Source organism: Dermacentor andersoni, chromosome 4, assembly GCF_023375885.2.
Source record: "Dermacentor andersoni chromosome 4, qqDerAnde1_hic_scaffold, whole genome shotgun sequence".
NCBI lineage: Eukaryota > Metazoa > Arthropoda > Arachnida > Ixodida > Ixodidae > Dermacentor > Dermacentor andersoni.
The window spans coordinates 651,359-666,814 of record NC_092817.1 but is presented as its reverse complement, the minus strand read 5'-3'; the positions used below and the strand labels follow the sequence as shown (position 1 = coordinate 666,814).

Genomic DNA, 15,456 nt, shown 5'->3' with positions numbered 1-15,456 from the left:
ACAGCACAATACAGGACGAGCGAGTAAAGAGCACAGGACAGAGTGCTGTCCTACACTCTTTACTCACTCATCCTGTATAATGCTGTTTCTGTTTTATTCCAATGGTGAACCAACCAGCCCCTTTGAATACAGTGATTACAGTATTTGCCCGATTTTAACACATGTCCCTCCCCCCTTTCTTTGTTTTTTTCGTGAAAATTGGGCTGAAAATTGCCTGTGGAATAACCAATGTCTGAATTAACTGATGGGTGGCCAAATACGCCTAAATTAACAAGAGTTTTATTGCATAAAATAATGCATACAGCTGTTGGGACCAGAGGTTGCACCTCTCACATTCGCAATGTGGTTCACTTGTTCTTGTCAGGGTGATGCCGGGCAGGGAGAAGAAGAATCACGCCACTCTGTGTTCCGCCAGCACAGCAGCCCAGCACATCGCCAGCCAGCTGCCGTTAGCTTTGCCCGTTCCGCTTCGGCATGTGACGGGTATGTCTGCTTTATTTCCTAGATGTGCCACTTACAGCTTTCAGGTATCTACGGTATAAAGAGGCAGTTGCTTAGCAAGTGCTCATGAACTTATTTCTGATTTGGCTAAAGTAGCACGCCTGGAAATACAGACACACACAAAATGATGACAAAGTGGTGTGTGCTTGTCATGGCTTTAAAGTGTGCTGCTTTACAAAAAGGGATGCAATTGCCCTGCTAGAGCAAACTTTTGCTCATGCCATAGAGGCCTACCCTACTACTAAGCATTATCACCCATTTTTAGATCCTTACTATGTATGTGGGCATGTCCCTTCTGAGAGCTCATAAAGAAAGCTGTGATCTTAGTGGGACTGATATGGGATATTCAAAATGCATAGTCATCTGGAAACAGTGGCTGCTTTGGTCATTTTTGCAACAAAATATAACAAGGCGGCTGTATGATATGAAGTTCGGTGATGATTGTTGTGTGGCTATTCAGGACTCTAAAATGCAGCAATCGCCTTAATCCAGTGATTAAAGAACAGCAAACTTCATTTGCTGCCACAAATCAGCTTAGTAACATTACAGTATACTGGAAAGGGATATTGTGTTCAGGGGTGGCACACCCCATGCATTGCTGTGAGGTCAAAGGTGTGGAAAGGTTCGGTACTTGGATGCCACCCCATGCAATAGCAGCGCCGCCGCCAACATCTCTCGCATAGGGTTTCCTGTCGCTCATTCCTGCTGTTGGCAGTTGTGATAGTTGTGCACTGCTAGCGTGTGCGTACAACTTTGTGTTGTGAGAATTCTTGTAGTTTATGTAGTAGAAATGACATATTCTTTTAAAGTAAAGGCTTGCTTTTTCCTGAGGTGTCCCAGTTTCAGTTATACACAGCGTCTGTTGCCACAATATAAAGATTGAATGCAATACAAAGCTGCAGAGAGAACGGAAGAGAAGAATGAAGTGCGCTTGTTTTTACAGAGGCTAGGTGCCGGCGTGGCCCCTTTTCATCAATTCATCTCTAAATAAATGCACCCCATCATAACAGTTTTGGTGGACGGTGCGGGGTAAAACAACAGCGCCCCCGAAGAACGATGACGAACCGCCCGGCAGAAGTGCAATCGGTGGAGCTTCGCCGAAGTCGCCGAATTGCTGGTCTGCCACCACAGATGGCTTCCGATGACGACAACGCTCCACCATCTTCCAGCAACTCATGGCAGCTCTACATCGAACCACGAACCTTCACCGGAAAAAGCGGGGAAGACATGAACATATCGCTCAGGTTTTACCAACGTGCAATTCGGTTCAATGGCTGGAACGCCACTGCCCAGATTACCAACGTTGCCTTCTTCCTCGAGGGAACCACGTTTGTGTGGCTTGAAAACCACGAAGAAAGCATGACAACGTGGGAATAGTTCGTAGATGATATCAGGAAGTGCTTCGGAGATCCAGCAGCTAAAGAGAAGCGTGCAGAGCAAACCCTAATGCAGCCAGCCTAAGTTCCCGGCGAAACTTGCACGACGTGCATCGAGGAAGTGCTGAAGTTGTGCAAGGCCCTGGACCCTCAAATGAAAGCAGAGGACAAAGTTGGTCATCTTTTAAAAGGAATCACTGAGGACGTGTACCAGTTCCTCATCGGAAAAGACAGTCTGGACTCCATAAGTGACGTCATTCAGCACTACCGTACATTTGAAGCCTTGAAAACTTGGCATATCACACCGAAGTTCGGCTGCCTGGCCAACGTCGCTAATGTCGCCAGTGTTGACGTGGTCTCAGCTCCATCTGACCTTGCGTCAGTTATTCGGCAAGTGGTGCGCGAAGAGCTTGACCGACGTGAGGCGGCTTCCCTGTTGACTTTGCGGGCTCGAGAGTCCTTTTCTCGATACGACTTCCGTGAGACATCCATCAATGCTGCCTCCGTAGATGCCTACAACTTCGCTTCTCGTTCAAGAGTGCCAAACCCCGCTATGAACACGCATCCCAGTTATCACTTCCACGACGGTTACTCACCCAGACTACCTGCAGTTTCTCAAGAGCGACAGCACAAATTTTATCGGTGTAGCAGTCGGCACGGCGACGGGACATGCTTGCCTTCTGACTCCGATAGCAGGACAAACCACCAAACGAATTACCGTAGCGACTCACCAGCTTCTGTGTGGAGCTTGACGCCACCGCCTTCAGGCCAGTGCAGGTCTCCATTTCCATGACGTCTCACGTCACCGCCGCCGGGAAACTAGGCGTCGCGACCAATGGAGGTGAGGTCGCCAGTCATCATCAACTACACGCCCCTATGCCTCCGCCAGTCACCATATGTCATAACAAGATTCGTGTTTTAGTGGACAGGGTTGCTACGTTGGCCTTAGTGGACACAGGAGTGAGTGTCTCCGTTATCAGCCTGGATTTCAAAACCTGACTAGGCCGTAAAGTGATGTTTCGCTGGGATAACGTTAATGCATTTCTAGCTGTAACTGGAGAGTTGCTCCAATCTATTGGTGTGTGCACCGCGAACCTTTATTTCTCCGATAACGTGTATCGAGCCGAATTTGCAGTACTTGCTCAATCTACTCACAATGTAATTCTTGGCCTCGATTTCCTACAACAGTGCGGTGCCACTGTTGACTGCGGTGCTGGCAAGCTTTTCCTGTCTCCTTTTGCCGACCAACCTGCTACCTGTGCACACCCTCTCGCCATCATTGAAGATGCTGTCTTACCGGCATGTTATCGGCAGACTCCAAGCAGAGCATAGCAATTCCACACTTGACAATTTTGGAATTACATGAATTATATGGCAGCAACCCTTTCTTGGCACGTGGGAAATATTGCCAACAAGCTTGCCCGTCATGAAAGGTTAATCTTAAATCTAAAATCTGCAGGGTGTTACGCTATGGCACTTCGTGCGTAAACGAAAGCCCTTTGCCATTGTCCCTAAAAATGTTTAAAATATCAGCACAGCGCTTCAATAAGCCTTGCCTGTTAAAAAGGATTAAGAAGTCATCCATGTATCTAAATACTTTTAATATATTTGAAGTGCTGTCCCGTTTAAAAGCCTCATCGAGCAGGCGATCAACACTAGATACGAATATGTTGCACAGCAGTGGCGCAATACACGAACCGATGAAAATACTGCATTATTGTAAGAAAAGCTGTTTGTCAAAGCAAATAAAGGTACTATTAAGATAGGCTTCCAATAGTGTTAAAAAGTCCTCAAGCGTAACACCGGCTGCATTTTGAAAAGCTACTCAAGAGATTTACGCACCGGGTCATGCGCGTGAGGGATGACATCAAAGTCACGGTCAAGCTCCAGCATGACAATGGCCCCAGCCACACGTCCTTCATCGTTGCCAACTTCCTGGCCCGGAGCAACACCCCGGTGCTCCCCCATCCCTCTTACAGTCCCGACTTGCCTCCATGTGACTTTTCTTTGTTTCCCTGAGTGAAGAGAGCACTGAAAGGAAAGCATCGAGAGTCTGTGGAAAACATTCAAAAGCATGGTACAGTGTTCCTGAGAGACATTCCTTTCGAGGACTTTCAGGGTATCTTCCAGACGTGGCAGCCACGTCTCCGCAAATGTTTTGATGCAGGGTGAGAGTATTTTGAAGAATTTTAACCATTTGTACAAGTCCGGTCAATAAATTTATTTTTCCCAGAAAATGTGCATTACTTTCATAAGGGACCCTGTAACTAGTGGATTGGGGACTCACATGACCCAGACAACTGAGCCCAGCCATGCCAGTGTCAGTGCACCAATTCTACCGATGGGAGTGATGTGGCCTCACACGACCTCGCGCGGTTGTAGGGTGTGCAGGAATTCTACATTGACAGGCTGTACATTTGGTTCGTCCAGCTGGATAGCCACTTCCATCTCAACAAGGTTCCAGGCTCTGGTTGCCAATGCCCATTCCTGACTTCTACGAGGATTTGCAGGCAGTTGTCCTTGTTGGCTACTTCACCTTGAGTGCTCAGTCACAACAGCTCTCGCCGTTTGAACTGTTGTGTCATTCTGCGTCTTCACGTCCAACGTCGCCGGCATCCACCTGTGCCGATCTACGGCACACGCCGGCCCCAGCGTCAAACTTCTACTCAGTCCATGAGCCTCCACCCCATCTCAAATGCGGCTGTGAGATGACTCTATCCAAAGAATTCACTTGGCCAAATGCAAGTGCTTTCAGTTACTCTGTGACCCGCCACTCTCCTTCCTTGGGACGTTCCCACAAGCTATCTGCTTTCTGTTCATGGGCACTTCACTCATTACCAATTCAGAGGCACTCCCACCGGCTCCACTACGCAGAAATGTCGCGATGCCTTCAGTGACCACTGCAGCCCTAATGCTATCGGCATTTGAGATTTCACCACAAGCAGCAGCAGGCGAGCCTTCCAATGTTCTGTACTTGTGTTTTCTGCGGATGCATGGTCTACCGAAGTTTTGTAGGAGCAGTGCTGCCATCTGGTTACTTCAGTGACCAACACTTGCGCTATCTCCACAGGAGTTGCAAGCTGCCAAACGGTCTTCTTTCAGAGGTCCGACTTCGACCACACTTGGGTATCTACTAGAACTTGCGGCAGGTCATGATTTCGCGCTACGGCATCACTGTGACTGTGCCTCGCTCACAACCTATGCTGCCGGTGCTGCCTGGTAAATCTCTCTCGGATTCCGTGAACCTGACAGTACCAATGACAATAGCATCTGCTTTCCGTAGCTCCTCAATGGCCTGAACTCTCGGCACGCGTCAAGAACCAGCCAATAAGCCTCAATTCTGCTTGCTGAGTCACACCGCATTAGGTGCATAGACATCAACAATCTAAAGCTTACCTGGATTTCTTAATGGACGCTACAGATTGCCACTCATGCATATAGTATCACAGTTTCTCTTTTTTTTATATGCACACCTTTTGCACATATTTTCTTTTTGCAGTCGTGGTAGCTGCAGCTCCTGAGATCTCGCGGCACCATAACTGACTGGCCTAAATAAACTGTGGCCACGGCAGCTACCTCTTTGCGCCGCCTCCCACATACACATTACTACATACTCAGTGACCAAAGTTGGTCTGATGGTTGCTTTCGAATCCTGTTATCTCAGCACAGCTGCCCGATGTGCTACCCATTGCTGCTGACTACCCAGTAAAGCAGGACATAAAACCGGTTAAATACAAACGTACATAGATACATACATAGATAGCTCCTGGAAAGTGCATGAAGTGGCCTAAGAATGTTAATGCATTAACAATAGCCACTTCCAGCAGTGGCCTGCTCAGAGTGAGACCACGGTTGGTCTCAAACCCTGTTCCCTCAGCCTAGACCAACTGGCACCTATCCAGTGCTCCAAATCTGTGTCAAAGAGTTTTGTTGAACAGTGGTGATGCCTACCCAGTCCCATGTCTACTGTGACCCATGTCGTCGTGAAGAGGTTCGTTTAGGAGCAGCACATATATAAAAATAGCCGTGTACTCATTGACTCAAGTTGGTGCCATGCTTTACTTGGAACTATATTACCTCAGCACAGCAGCCTGATGCACTACCCGTTCGACCACAATCTGCCCAGTGACCCAAGTAGGCAGGAAAACGATTAGGTACGAACGCACAAACAAATGTATGTAGATAGCCCCCCGAAAAGTGCAGGAAGTATCCATAGAATGCTTATGCATTAACACAAAAATAATTTTTCGCAGTAAGGGCACGAGAGAATGAGATTCAGGAGCACTCGATCCACGACATTAGTTGCATCGGTCTCTGTTTAGCATCTGTGTTTCACTTTATTTGCTCATTTTGTTGTCTCCACTGCTGAAAACAAACAACCTTAGGTATTTGCTGGCTTTGCCGCGGATCATTTTTCTTTACTTATAGCAGCAAATGGCTGTGGGAGGGCACCATAGAAAAAGGATGAAAGTAGCAGCTATAGGTGTAGCCACACTCTTGGGCAAGAAGCTTCGTTTTATCGCAGCATCACCAAGATGGAGGATAACGCTTTGCAGCAAGTTGATAGATGGCACTTGAAATTTTGAATATCCCCTATTGGTGTAGTGGTCATATCATGTAGAGTACAACTGGCAGTTTCCTAATGCACTTGATTTGCAGGCCTGACAGCCGTTCCCGAGAGGCAGCTGATGATGCGACTGATCGTAGACGTAGCAATGGCTCAGCTGTGCGGCGTGCGGTGTCAACAGACTCTACGCACTCCTCGGAAGCATTCTTCTCTGCTGATGAAGATGGGGCTGCTGCTGGGCGTTTACAAGATGACAGTGATCAAAACTCGGACAGGAGGCGCCGGTCATTTTGTGTGCGGGGCTCATCTTCGGCCAGCTCCAGTCTTGACCGGAGACGCCATGCCAAGGAGCAGGACCCTGAGGCTGACTCCAACTCTGTGTCAAGCACCTCTTTTCTCTCAGCTGTGTCATCACAGGTTTGATGTCTTCACCTTTGATATTAGATACCGATTTTGTTTGGGCTTCTACTTCAGGACTCGTTGCTAAAGTTAAACTCTTAGTAAAATGTGTATAACAAAAGAACCTTATACACAGCTCTCATTACAGCTTTGTGCCATAAACCAAAAAAGAAATGTTTATGTTTAAGTTAATTTGCTCTGCAGGCAGTTTTGATAAAAGTGATCTTGTATGTTCTTCAGGAGGATGTTACCCTTGTGAACCTGCACCATCAAATGGATCGTCCAATAACCGAGTCTCCTCTGCTGATGGCTTGTTATGCAGCCCATTTGTCACAGTACCAGGTATGTCTTCTTAGGCATTGTATACATAGAACATAGGTTCCACAAAGCATTAGTGTTGTGAAAAAAAAACACAAAGGCATAAAAGGAAACTTTGTATTTTACAGTTAAAACTCGATATAATGAAGTTGGTAAAATTTGCAATTTGCTTCTTTAAATTTAAATTTTATCATAATGAAATTTGACTTTTTATGCGAATGCCACCACCATGCTACATGCCACCACCACCACCGCACCGCGTATTGCACCAGCAGCAGCTGATTTGGCCTTCGTCTATTCATCTCTGCACACCACTGCAATGCCCAACCAAACCCTCCCAGCCCAGCAACGAGAGTCACAGCTGCAGCCTGCGGCAGTTTCGGCTTCTGAGTGTCCGCGGTCAGCGACACTTCACGCTGCACCGAAGCGGCCATGTGCATCGGTGCTGGACACCGACCTCTGTCAGTCTGTAAGACAGCATTGCAATGCGATAAGCAAAGTCAAGAGCCTAATGAAGATGTGGCTAGCTCTCTACAGGCACTTTTTGCAGATGTGCTGGATGTATACCACAATACCAAAAGTGGTGAATGTAGTCTAGAGAACCTTCGGAAGGAGCAGAAGCAGAAACTTAATAACATCCTTGCAGACCATAATCATATTTTTACCACTCTGCCTGGTTGCACATCCCTGGCGGTTCACAAAATAGACACAGGCAGCCAGCCACCAGTTAGATGACCAAGTAAGTCAGACCAAGTAAGTCAGACCAAGTATTGTTAGTGGATTCGCTGTCACCATCACGGTTTGTTTGGAGCGGGGGAACTACTGGAAGGTGTTTTGCAGCGCCATCTACCAGGTCTTAGAAGTCGTCAGTCAATGGACAGACACGGCGGCTACTGTCTGCGGGGTCAACTCTGGTATCAAGAGGCGCCTGCTCAGGACAAGACTCGTGCCTGCAAAAACCCTCTCACCTTGGTGTGGCCAGGGAAATCTGTGCGTAAACCCTCCCCCCCAAAAGCAGGTTGACTGCGATGACTTTGGACGCTCCAAATTGGTCGACAGTTGAACGGCTGTTTTCCCTCACCTAGGGATCTAGGGAGGACAGAGTGTTTATAAGCAGCCATGGCGTGGCTGCTGAACGTGCATTCTCTTTCAGTCATGCTAGACTGATGAACTGTGACGTTCTCATGTAGCTGCTGTAAATAAATCCCATATTCCTAGTTCTCGATGAGAACAAGTCTCTCCCTTCAACAAAGTCTTCAGCGTGGATGAGTTGGACGATGGCATGGGCCAGCTACCATCTATTTCATGCCCGACCCCAGCCATTACAACATGCATTTAAGGCATCGTATAGGCGCCACATTGTGGAGCGAAGTGGGCGTCAAAGAGTTTCTTTGAACAGCGGCACCTACCCTGTCCCACGTCTACAGTGACCCAAGCGGTACATATGCGCACATTGGCTCATACTGAGTGCCCCAAGTTTGTCTGATAGTTGGTTTCAAACCCAGTTCCCTCAGCACAGGAGCCCAATGGGCCACCCATTCTACCACGAACTACCAAGTGATCCAGGTATGCGGGAGAACGGTTAGATACAAACATGCACAGCTGGCCCCCAGAAAGTGGGCAAAGTGCCCTATAAATGCAAACACATTAATAACTTGCAAGTTGGTTCCACCCAGTCTAGCCCTTACTAAGATGCTACGGACACTGTCTAGCCTGTCACTGCACACATGCATCTTCAGCGCTACCGACCCCGGAGACATACAGGTGCATGGGTGCGAACAGAACACACACACAGTGGTAACAGAACAATAAAACAAAACAAACACTTTATTGCACCTTCCCAACATGATGTGCTGGCTTCCGGGATGCTTGATGAATGGGCTGAAAGCTGGCTAGCAAGAAGCAGCGGTATTCACCTGTGCTTAGTGCTGTGGCCTCCATTATTGCTCTGTGTCCTCGACCATGGTTCTTGGAAGATGCTCATTCCAGCTGCTTCTGCTCCGGTCGGTCTCTCGCAGTCGTCTCCTCCCTTGGGCACGGGTGGTTCCATCTGGGACCCCCGTTCCATGAGAACGAGAGTGGAGAGGAAATCGGATTAGAACTTGTCGGCTCGCCTAGTGGTGAGAGAAACAATGGATTTTTGCCGATTCCCAGAGCCTCCAAAACATTTGTGGGGAATTTTTTAAAAAGATTGTCAGGGTTTGGTCATTTGTTAGAATGCAGCCCCAACTCAATGGGACCTTTCCCTCTAAGGCCCTTTTCTTTTTGTGCCTTTTCAGGTTTTGCTTCGTGTGAGTAATGCCAAGGATTATCAAAGGTATCCAGTGTTAAAAAATTTTTATGGCAGATGGTTTGAACCTATACACATAGTGCTTTAGAATAGCCTCAAATTCATTCCACAGATCCTTTACTGTGTTGTTGGTGGAATATTGTTCAAAATTGTCCAGCTGGAATTTCAGAAAGTTGAGAATTGTCATGAGCATGTCTTTAGTCTTTATCTGTTACTGGAACAAAGTACTTTGTACAATGCATCGTGCCTATGGCTATACCAGTAATCTTATGGTTAGATACTCTGTTTTCTTCTGTGACTGAATGACTATCTTTTTTACTGTGTGGAAACACTAAATCCAACAGTGACCATGAGGTATAAGCCATTCTTGTCTCCTTGAATAATTTGGTTTAAGTTAAAGGAGTCTAACTATTTATGAGTGCTGAACCACCCAATGCTACTTTGAGTGAGGTTCTGCCAATTTTTCAATTGGTGGTTATAGTTTCCTGCCATTATTAGGTGTAAGCTCCCGTTTACATGAATACAAGAAAATGTGCTCTTTGGTACGATCGGAGATCTTTGTTTGGAACAGAACACGTTCAGACGTTGAACGTCACAAAGTGGGTGGTTTGCAAAATTGGTGAGAACAGGAGGAGAGACCAGCCAATTAGAAAGCAGTGAACTCCCCGGAAGTTACGTGCCTCGTTTGTTGCCGGCTTGGGGACAATATACTAAATAACTATTTCTCACATGAGAATGAATAAAATTTTTATATGGAAAAAAAATGTATTTTGTTTCTCTAGCCTAAACATCTTCTCAAATAATAATACTTATGGCTACTGCAATTCATTACTATTAGTTTCTCAGCATGGGCGCTAGGTGGTGTCGTGCACAGAGAAAAAAAAAAAGCAGGAACAGTGGCACACTTTTCAAGAGGCAGCATCATGTCATTGCACCGCAATGTCTGACTGGGCCACCGGATCTCGGTGCATCAGAGGGAGCTGCTCAACGCACTGTTCGTTTCGAGAAACGGAAGCGACGGGAATTCATTTCTGCCATCTCTTCAAATGCATTTCGCTCCTTCAACCGCTCTGCTTCCTCATCGAGCAACGCCCACACAACAGATGAAGATTCCATTGCAAGCACCATTTTCTCGAATTAGACTATGGATTGGATCCGAATGTACCATTCATAGTGTCACAGCCGCCACTTAGATCCAATCCAATCCACTAGACGTGCTATGCAAAGCCAGTCTCATAGCGAAAGCATGATCACTCGAACGAAACGGCTCTCATCATGTTCTCTTCCTAGCAGAGGGCATGCTCACTTTCAAAATGATTGACAGGAGAGTGTCATCAGTTCGACTTCACCAAAAGTGTGGCCGCGCCCAGCGACTGACGGCATTGGAGCAGCCTAGGCCATTCGTATGAAGCGAAACTGAAAGCGCATTCCGAGCAGCAATCTCTGATCGCACCCCAGTTGGTCTGATAACTCGGTGGGATATCGAAGCTGATACACTGCACTTGCAAAATAGACACCATTTTGTGATGTAATCTTACACTAAATCGTTTTGGCTCTGTCACAATGAACCGCATTCACACATCTCTAAGCCATGGTACACACTCCTCAACTGCATGTCTTCTCTAGGCATTCATATCATTAGGTCAGTATGTGTATCATGGGCAACCAGGTTTTTGTGATCCTATGAGAGCTTTGTGAAAGTAGCAAGAATTCCAGATCAGTCGTGCTCTCAGTGATGCTGATTTGTGAGGGTCCGCTAATGTGTTAGGTTTCACATGAAGATAGCAAGTCTTGTGCTGATGCAAAATGTGATGCCAACTTCATAGGGTTCCTGTAGCCTACATTCAGTGCAGCACTAATGCGATTGCGCACATGTACACAGCAAGTATTAATACTTCAAATGAACCCACAATGGTTGCTTAGTGGCTATAGTGTTGTGCTGCTAATCATGAGGTCGCGGGATCGAATCCCAGCCACAGCAGCCACATTTCGATGGGCGAGAAACATTCGTGCACTTAGATTTAGGTGCACGTTAAAGAACCCTAGATGGTCAAAATTTCCGGAGTCCCCCACTACAGCATGCCTCATAATCAGATCGTGGTTTTGGCACTTAAACCCCAGAATTCAAATAATACTTCAAGTGATAAATTTTGACATGAATAGCTTTAAATGCCATGTGCAGCGCCGATGGGGGCACCACTGAAAGCCGTGTAGTGGCGGCCGTTGGAGCTGCCGGTGGGCCCCGTGTGGGAGACGCTCGCTTCCACTGCAGGCATGACAAGTGTGTGCGTGCAATTTGCCGCTGGTGCACGCCTTAGATAGTTTCTTCTGCAGTGTCAGTGTGTGCAAGGAAATCACGCTGTATAATAGTGAACATGTGTCTGACTTCACGGCTGTCTAGGACGACATTGTCTCCTAGCGCATTGTGGGGATGTGCGACTCATGCATCTCCTGATATGTTGTTTTCCCGCATAGCTCCCGTCTCCTGTACTCCGGCTTCGCCGCATGGCCAGGATGTCTACCGACCGGGAAAACCGGGAATTCTTGGGGAATTTGAATAGTCTGGAAATACTCAGGGAAAACTCAGGGAATTTGTGCTTCTATCAGGTAAAATTAGCTGTAATTTTATTGAAAGGGCACGAAAGTTGTGTTAATGCTGGCCCCGGAACAGAGGAATTGCAACGAATCTTCACTGACGTCGTGTCATCGGCACGAGATATTGCCAGAGTAGTTAACGACCGATTTTCCAGACGCTCAATTTTTCGGACATGTCCGATAATTCGCACGGCTTCGTGGCACCACCACGACTCCAAAGAGTCAATGTATATTGCCCTGACTTCAGGTCTGAAATGGCATTAATCATAGAGTTGCTCACTACATTACCTAGAGGGAAATCTGGCGCTACTGCGCTGTGGTATGCATGGGAATGCCGGTATATTGTGACTTAGGATAGGCATCGTTCTCGGAGAGACAGGACACCGTGAAGACGCGCTTGACAAGCATTGTTCTGCTGTCACAATGATTCATTTTCTACTAAAACAGCACGTGAAAAGCTGTTTTGGTTTTATTATTACGCAAAAACATGTTTTGTTTAACTATGAAAACTTGTTATTGCGTGTACGTTATATGTTACGTAAAAAGTATCAGTGGGCCGCTAAAGTTGGATGACAGATGACAAGGTTCGTGCTTGCTTTGAAACAGTTTGTCGTCTGTTCTTGCTTTTCTTCGCTTGGTCATGCAGTGTAGGTGAGTAAAGATGTAGTATGCGTGAATGGAAACATTTTATGAAGATTTTACTTTGAGAACGCGTTATTTGTTTAGCCGAATCCATGTTTTAGACGAAGCCTCTTACAACACCAGCCAACACGAGCCTCACAGACACATATACCGTCATTCCCATGACGGCACGGTGCCCCCTTAAGAAACTCCCATAGACGGTGAGGCCAGATTACCCTCTAGGTGTTATAGTGAAAAACTCTATGGCATTAATCAAAGCCACGACCGCCGCCATTTTTATTATCTCGCCGCCTCAAACCGGCACTCGCATGCAGATCCGCTGGCAGCCGTAGCGACCATCACGGCAACGTTAGACCTAGCTGCTTCTACGTTCGCTCTTAAGCTTTTTGCCATGCAGTGCCTTGTTTTTCATTGAAAGAATTTGCCGCTGTCAGCAATAGCACCGACTTTGCCTTTCTAATCCTCGCGATTGGCTTCGAAGCTTGCGAAGCACAGTGCGTTGCGTAATGCCAGTCTCCGAAAGTTAGCTTCGCCTCTGTACAGCAGTGGTACGCAATGAAGCATAACAAGCGTGGGAAGGGGCTATTGTCACGGGACACGGTATGTATTCCTTAATTATACACGCGTGCACCCCCATCTACTGTGACAGTACGAGCACCGATATGCCTAATAAGTGTACTGGTAGGCCTTAAGAGCTTTCTCGGATGTGCCTGTGGCAATTTGAGCCCTTAAGGGCAGGTAAAGACATGCATTCATTTTTTTTGGACTGCCTGATTATTCGGATAGTTTTGCGGCCCCTAGGGAGTCCGAAAAATCGGACGTTGACTGTACAACTGACCAAGAGGATGCTTCAAATGGTCCATGGTGCGAACGCGTGGCGGAAGGAGGATGAGAACAGAAAGGACCGGCGCACTGAGTAATTAATGAGAAATAAAGCGTGCCGCCACCTCTTTGAAAGAGCTTTAGCTAAAAAAAAGCGTTGGCTGACGCTGAGATGCAGGTGTCTCACATCCAAACCAACATAAACTCTTTAAAGCAGTGAAACCCAGCACTGAGATGTTGTGCACGGGCTGAGAGTACGTCAGGGCAGTTGAGGTTGAGTTCCCAGCTGCTGAGAGAGAATCTTAGTTGTGAGAAAGTTCAGGCCTCATACCGATGCATTTGCTATCAGTTGATAGAAATAGCTCGTATTCGAAAATATTTACTTCTGTATGCATCTCCTTTTCATTTGTATTTGAAAATGTTCGACTCCATTTGGAATGGGTTTTACCATTTTTGTCGCTGTGCATTTTACTAACACCTTCCTTCTGTTTTATTTTTGAATAAAATAGATGTTACTCCTTACTATTCAAACTTGATTCAGTCATTTTTTTGTTTCAACATGCTTACTAGAGAGTGACGGCATCGGGCATAATGGTGTCAGCCGGTCTTGACATAAAACAAAGTTCTGGTTCATTCAGGGAATTTTGCAAAGGTGCTCAGGGAAAACCTGGAAAACTCAGGGAATTTAGGAATGTCAACTTGGTAAGACACCCTGAGATGGCTTTACGACAGCGGTGGGTATGCTTGCAGGGTAGTACGAGAAATGGCGCAGGTGTTGCTCTGCTAACGCCACCTAACGGCGCGGTTACTTGGGCGCAAAAGGGAGAAGGCTTTTCCTCTTTGGCTCGGGGTTGGCAAGCAGCTCGGACGTTCCGTGCATGCGCCGATCCATGCTTTTGCGAGACCGTCTCACAAGGCCTACATCAGATGAACGAACACGATCGTTTGAACGCGCCACTGTTCGCGTGACCATACGCACAAAGGACTAAGCGTTGTTCAGCATGGGGCGAACATATTCGCTCGCTATCCAGTTGCGGTGAGTCAGACTTCCGTGATTTGTCACGTCCCCATTGGCATGTTTTCTGGATAGCAACTCGGCTAGCAAGCATTAGTGCATAAAAGGCACAATAAATGTCCTTGCACTACTGTGTTGTCGTTTCTTTGTTCGAAGAGCATGGGTGAGAACCCTGCAGTGCCAAGTGTTTGCCTTAAATGTGCATCAACAAGCTTGCCTACGAAATGGAGCTCGTCGCCAGTATGCTGCTTTCATAACCCCACCGTCGCTAATGGCTTCATTTATTGGCCCATTAACCAACATTCTTTATGCACACACTTTCTTCGTTTACATACCGTGTTTCCTTATAGTAGGTTGAGGAAGCGGTGTCGCATCTGCGAATGGTTCGTACAGGTGCAGCCACGTGAGAAGCCAGTGATGGTAAAATTTGCAAACCAGCATGATGAGCTTGAGAAAAATAGCACATATAGGACTGCGGAAATAATTAAGGGTTGGTTGTTTTTATGCTTGCGTCTTACCACTGTCTGCACAGCATGAATTTCACATGTTCCATCATTAATCAAGCAGAGCATTTCGATGATTTCATGGGAGCACACGAGGGAGATATTGGAAGACGCCAAAACTGAAAATTTGCCTCCCCGCTTAGTCAGGATCTTATTACTTGTATATCTTATGTTATTCTTTAGTGTCACCACGATTTTTATTAGCATCACACTCGCACCAAAATGCTGAATTAAACTGCATGTTGTACAATGGAACCCCGGTTGTACGTCCCCCGGTTTTGCGATGACCCGGGTTCTACGACGGATTAGCGCAGTTCCGCCGAAGCCCCCCTAGAAGCAATGTATCAAAAACCCTAGTTATGTGACAGAATTTTATGCCTGACCCGCATTATATGACGACCCTTGCGAAGCGCGGTATGGAACGGCGG

General features: G+C 46.8%; 1 protein-coding gene across 6 annotated transcripts in view; it reads left to right on the top strand.

Annotated features, from left to right (window-relative positions):
- tweek (transmembrane protein KIAA1109 homolog tweek) overlaps positions 1–15,456 on the top strand; it is a 647,796-nt gene that overhangs the window by 230,740 nt on the left and 401,600 nt on the right. For all 6 annotated transcript variants that reach the window (XR_008613545.1, XR_008613544.1, XM_050182732.3 and 3 more), the window contains exons 20-22: positions 365–483; positions 6,537–6,861; positions 7,084–7,185. Coding sequence is in view for 4 of the 6 variants with exons in the window: in XM_050182732.3 (XP_050038689.2) it covers positions 365–483; positions 6,537–6,861; positions 7,084–7,185 (546 nt within the window). In the remaining 2 variants the exon portion in view is untranslated. The remainder of the gene's footprint in view (positions 1–364; positions 484–6,536; positions 6,862–7,083; positions 7,186–15,456) is intronic.